Genomic DNA, 6,733 nt, shown 5'->3' with positions numbered 1-6,733 from the left:
TGTAGAATCAGAAATAAGTAACCCTTTTGATTTCTTGAAATTTGTCGACTAATTTCAGAAACATGCATGTATGAAATTAGAACATTAATCTTTATGAACAATTGTGTTGAATAATGACATATGTATGAAATCATAAACTACAAATCTTTGTGAACTCTTTGTATTAATACATAAATAAGAACTCTTTCCGGTGGACACATCTCAAAAATCTTTATGTTAATTTAAGTTTTTGAAGATCTTGAAGAAAATAGTTCAAAAATGGTAAATAATTATTATTATAATTCAATACAGTCATTCAAATGTTTAACTACATATCATATTCTTAACGAAAGAGAGATTTTTTTAAAGCCCCTCACTAGTTTGCTTGAAGCTCTATGATTCAATCATAGAAAATCTTGTCAAACAATCCCTTAGAAGAAAAAATTGTTAGCATGTTCTTCGTAAAATAAAAAAAAATAAAAAAAATAAAAAAGTTGTAATTTGAAAAATTATATAAAATTATAAATAGTATACATTCAATATTTTCTTATTACCAAAGTTTATTGAATAATCTTGCATATTATAGAAATGAAACTTGTTTTATTTCAAACGAAAGGATATTAATGTTGTAATAAAAAAAAAGTATGCTACCACGTAGTTAAACAGAATGGCCATTCTAAGAAACGTCGTTGACAACTAAACTGGAGTGAGCCCTAATCAACACAAGATATCGAAAGAGTGCAGGGAAGAGGTCAACTCCTCCCTTTACTCATCTTATATAACTCCCATTACATCCACTCCATCTCCCTCAACCCACCTTCGATCTTAACAAACCGTAATTACAAGAACCAGCTTAATCGATTCTTCTGAGTTCTTCCTCTAGTCAGATAATCATCATGAAGATTATGCAAATAATCTTCATGGTAACCATCACCATCACCATCAGTATCGCCGTCACCACCCTCACCTTCAGCTCCACCGCCACCACCAACACACCATCTCCGGTGACCATAAGGCCCTTTCCTACACGTCCCCGGAGCCGTTTCCTTGCTGAGAAAGAGCCCAACCCTAGAGCTGCAGATCACTGTAACAAAGACGACGAGATTTGTTACGTCTTGGAAGGAAAAAACTCAACATGCTGCAATAACAAGTGCATGGATTTGAGCGAGGATAAGCGTAACTGTGGAGCCTGCAAGAAAAAGTGCAAGTTTACAAGCTCGTGTTGCAATGGAGAGTGCGTAAACTTGGCGTATGACAAGAGGCATTGTGGATCGTGTGGCACTAAGTGCTCGCCAGGTGGTTACTGCATATATGGTCTCTGCAACTACGCCTAAAGGACGATGTAACTATTATTCGATATTGATCTTGATTTGATCGTTAATTATTCGTGCATATATGCTATCAATAATGGCTGTGTTTGTCATGGTCAACACGAAAAAAATTGTTGTTAATTTATATTTATACAGTTATACTATACTTATGGTCTGAAATTGTCTCGTTTTTAAGGTTTGCCAAACACTGTATTAATGATTTTATTGTGAATTCATTATTCAAGAGCTTGGGCTAATTTTGCTCAATTTTGTTAAGTATTTGGTGGTTGTTCTTTCATGGGATTAAATATGCTTTTTGAGTAATTTGCAACTATTCATTATTAGCGTCGCATGGGCCGTACTTTGAGCGTGAAATGATATAATCTGGCGTGCACTTGTTGTTCAATCTTTGCTTTATTCCCATTTGAAGGTTTCCCATGAAAATTGGTCGGCTGTACACACGTTATTTATTGTACAACACCTTTACCATACTTACGGGTATATATATATATATATATATATAGGAAAATGACATATACGCCCTATAAACTTTTTAGGGTTAACTTTTTTAGTCATTTAACTTTTTAAGTGGCTTTATGAGGGAACAAACTTATGGTCTACCTGTCTTTTTAATCCTTTTGACTTGTTATAACCGGTTTGAGTGTCATATACCCAAAACATGGGCCCCTCCCTTCTTCCTCCTGCCGAGCAACACCACCACAAACACCCATGTGTGAGTTGCTTCTACCCTCAAACACCAGATCAGCCATGAAGATGGCCAAATCGAAGTTGAAGGCCACATGAAATCGACCTCCCCACCTCCTTCTGTCGGTCTTCCGTCGATTGAATCGGTTTTGTGCCCTAAAATTGTTTTCGATTGTTACATATATGCCCTATAAACTTTTTAGAGTTTATCCATTTAGCCACTTAACTTATTTTGTGGCTTTATAAAGGAACAAATTACATTTTGTGAGACGGCCTAATTTTGTGAGACTGTGAGATGCATTTTTTAATTTTTTTTGTTTTTTTTAAGTTAATTCAAGTTTCGAAAATAATATTTAAAAAAAGAATTTTTGCATTTTTGCATTTTAAAATTATTTTTTAAAATATGTACAGTGTAATATTCTATTAAAATATTTCACGTATTTTTCAAAAAAAATGGGATTTTTTTTATTTATTTTTACTTTTTTTTAGTTAATTCAAGTTCCGAAAATAATATGTAAAAAAGAATTTTTAGATTTTTCCATTTATTTTGCATTTTAAAACTATTTTTTTAGAATATGTCAGTGTAATATTCTATTAAAATATTTCACGTATATTTAAAAAAAAAAAAACAGGAACTTTTTTATTTTTTATTTTATTTTATTTTTTTTTAGTTAATTCAAGTTCCGAAAATAATATTTAAAAAAAGTATTTTTGGATTTTTCCATTCATTGCATTTTAAAATTATTTTTAGATTTAGTCTCACGGTCTCACAAAATTAAAATAGTCTTAAATGAACCTGAACCTATATATATATATATATATATATATATATATATATATATATATATATATATATATATATATATATATATATATATATATATATATATATATATAGGGTGAGGTTCAATAGAGAACCATAATTAACCAAGAAACAAAAGAACCAATCTTTTTTTCAACTTTTAAAACTTATTTTTTATCAAAAAAAAAAACTAAAAATACAGAAATTCATAACTTTTTATTCTTTTTCCAATGATATAAAATTCGATTTTTTTTACGTCAAATTCACAATGTGAATTTTCGAAAATTCACAACGTGAATCCGAATTCACACGGTGTATCCGAAAAATAATTTTCACATTCACAATGTTAATATATGAATTTAGATATTTTTAGATTTTTTTTTCGATAAAGAACAAGCTCTAGAAATTGAAAAAAAGATTTGGTTCCTTGAAGAACCCATAATTATGGTTCTCTATTGAACTTTTCCCTATATATATATATATATATATATATATATATATATATATATATATATATATATATATATAGAGAGAGAGAGAGAGAGAGAGAGCTAGGTTTATTTGTTTAAACTAAGTGTTACCGTATGCATAAATGTGGGCCAATCAAAATTAAATAAAAAATTAAATAATTAAATAAATAAATAAGGGTAATTTAGTCATTTGTTTAATAACTTCCAAAAATAATCCTTATAATCTTGCTAGCCTTCACTCTTAACCTAATTTATTTTATTATATACAGTCGTCGATGACCTGAAGCAAAAAGAAGGGCAGCCTATCGACCTTGTACATCGATGAACTATCACTCCCTCACTGCTTTCTTTTTCTCTCTCGTCTATGAAATTAACGAAGAAGAAGCCTATGGTCGACGACTTTTTATCGGCGATTGCAGCCCTCTTTGCCTCCTACAGATCGTGTAGCACCACCACTCCACCATCGACTGTAGCTATTGTGCTCCGTTGGTTTGCTGCTGACCAACGAAAGGAAAGGAACCCAAAAGGGTCGTCGGAAAAGGCAACTTCCCTCCTCTTGTGAAATAAAGCAATTACCAAACACCACTCCACCACAAACTGTTGCTACTGCTTTTCTTTTGTGGATTGCTGTACGTGACCATCCTCAGCGGTTCCAACCTCCACTCCCTTGTATCTTCGAAAAATAACATCACCCAATCACCCACTATTCCTTCACTACCGGTGATGAGAAAGGAAACCACAATGGGCTCATCGGAGACGTCGACTGCAACCCCTCTTTGCCCACTACTACTTCCGGTAGAAGCTAAATAAGGGCAGACGTCGACTGCAACCCCTATTGTGTGTAATGTTGTTTCAATAACGTGGTTTTAGTATGCTTCCTGCCTTATATTTACTATGATTTAATTTTTGATGTGGCGTTGGCTCTTATTTCTTTTCAAATAGATTATGCTTTTGATTTCTATTCTGATTTCTAAAATAGAGTCAAAATGGTCATTGGATAGAAAACAATGGGTGTTTGGATTGGTGTTTGACAGGGAAGGAAAGTAAATGAAAAGCAGTTTTTTGGCTAATATACATATCAGAATGAGTAGTTTTTTGGCTAATATTTATTGGAATGGAATCAAGAATTCTAATTCCGCTGGAATGGAATGACGAATTCCAATTCTATTGGAATCACAGAAGTTGATGCTTGAAGAACGGACCACAAAATTGAAACGGACCTCATTATTCTTTTAGAATGTATTAGTCGTTGTTAGATTTTGATGTAATTATTAACAATTGTTACCCGTATTCTATAAGAGATAATGTATTTGTTGTTTTTATTTTTCAACTGATTGTTCAAGAATTTGTTATTCTACAAGAAATTTTTAAATTCATGATTGTTCAAGAATTTTTGAATATACTCATCAACATATTCTGCCAGAATGTCCGAATTAAAAAAAATTATAATTCGTAAAATCGGACTTTTAAAATTAATAGAATCTATGTTCCCTTAAAAAATACAATTTTCCTTTATTAAATCTATATTAATTGACTAAATTACCCATGTAATTAATTAAGAAGATTTTTTAAATTATATTTAATTCAATAATATATATATTAATCACTTTCTTAAAATAAGTAAATTTGATTGGCCATATTTATGAATACAATAACACAATAATTACTTTAAACTAAATAACCTAAGCCTTAATATATATATATATATATATATATATATATATATATATATATATATATATATATATATATATATATATAGACACACTAGCTTATAATTCGTGTGAACTACTACAAAATTAATTAAATTTTTATAAAAAAAATCATAATTATTAATAAATTATTTTAAATAAGTTATTAATTAAGATATATATATATATATATATATATATATATATATATATATATATATATATATATATATATTATTTAGGTATCTAACATTATAATCTTTGATTTAAATAAATAGGTGTTTAAATTTGAATTGAATCCTATATTATATGTATTTATGTTAAGAAGAGTTGTCATATTGAAATAAAGAAAGAATATAATGATATTTTGCAAAATATTAATTAGGAGAATCAAAAGAGTGACAAGTGGCAAAATATTAGATAAGAGGTCTAATTGAATTATACGTGACAAAAAAAACTATTCATTTATTAGAATATATATATATATATATATATATATATATATATATATATATATATATATATATATATATATATATATATAAGGGAATGGTTCACTTGAGATTAAAAAAATTAGAGATCTTGAGATTCAATATTAACCACATATTTCTCATTTGTCGTTTTAACGCTCCAGTGTACCGGCAACAGTGGGGTATGCCTACTCATAAATGACTATACATATATCTATGTTCACAAATTGAGTAATCATATATGATTATGACAGTTGGTAGCAGAAGAGGTAGTGATGACAGATGTGACAGTGGTATAAATGATAAAGATAACAGTAGTGGGGTCTGATGGTGTTAGAGGTTGTAGCAGAGGTGGTTGTGGTGGTGGGGATGGTGGTTAAGGAGAAAGGAACGGGGGATGCTATATAATCATTTATGTTTATAACCAATGTTTTGAAAACCGAACTGGACATCGAACCGTCCGTCATACCGGTTCGATAGGTCAACCGGTCGGACCGGTCCAAAATATCGGACGAACCGGATGACATCATTTTTACATAATTATTATAATTTAAATTAAAAAAATAATAAAAAATACAAAAATAAACTACAAAACAACATTACCAATAATAATAATTGTGTTCAATTCAACATTAAGTAAAAATGTCAAACATACAAAGTATCATAAAAATAATCCATCACATCTTGATTAAAGTTTTGAAAAAACAAAGTTCACATCATCAAAATACCATGAAATGTATCAAAATCAAACTTCAAACACTTTCTAATCTTCGTCTAAAGGAATTCATGTCAATTTGTTCTAAAGCAACTCCATCATCATCTTCAATATCAAATAGATGGCTCATCTTCAACCATATTCTCCAATTCGGTATAACTTAATTTTATCAATGTTTTCATAATCAATCGGGTCATAAGACTTTTTGTGATCCTTGAGCTTAGAAAAAAATATTAATATACTTTTAAACATAAATAAAAAAAGGGAAAAATTTTGAAAGTATAAGTTACCTATTTTGTAGACATAAGTTATAATGAACTTAAACAAGGTCATTAAGCCTTCGATGCTCCAACTGATTCCTTCTTTTAGTGTGGATTCTCTCAAAGACACTCCAATTCCGCTCACATCCGGAAGAAGAAGATGTTTGGCTTAAACTTCGAATTGCAAATTTTTGCAATTCCGGAGCATCTACACAATATAATTTCCACCATTCATCTAATTGAAAAATAACAAAATAATATTATAATCTTTTTACTAAAATTCACCATTAATAAAAATTTTAAAAATTATTACCTGGACGACTGGTATTAC

General features: G+C 29.7%; 1 protein-coding gene across 1 annotated transcript; it reads left to right on the top strand.

The window, feature by feature from the left end:
- Positions 1 to 779: 779 nt before the first annotated feature.
- LOC145073855 (uncharacterized) lies at positions 780 to 1,469 on the top strand. The gene has a single exon (XM_079020334.1). It carries the CDS (start codon positions 876 to 878, stop codon positions 1,311 to 1,313), a length of 438 nt encoding a protein of 145 aa, XP_078876460.1. The 5' UTR covers positions 780 to 875; the 3' UTR covers positions 1,314 to 1,469.
- The last annotated feature ends 5,264 nt before the right edge of the window (positions 1,470 to 6,733 follow it).

Source organism: Lactuca serriola, chromosome 9 (assembly GCF_051521515.1).
Source record: "Lactuca serriola cultivar US96UC23 chromosome 9, Lser_US96UC23_V15, whole genome shotgun sequence".
NCBI classification, from domain to species: domain Eukaryota; kingdom Viridiplantae; phylum Streptophyta; class Magnoliopsida; order Asterales; family Asteraceae; genus Lactuca; species Lactuca serriola.
The sequence above is the reverse complement of the archived record's forward strand: the minus strand, read 5'-3'. Positions and strand labels throughout refer to the sequence as shown.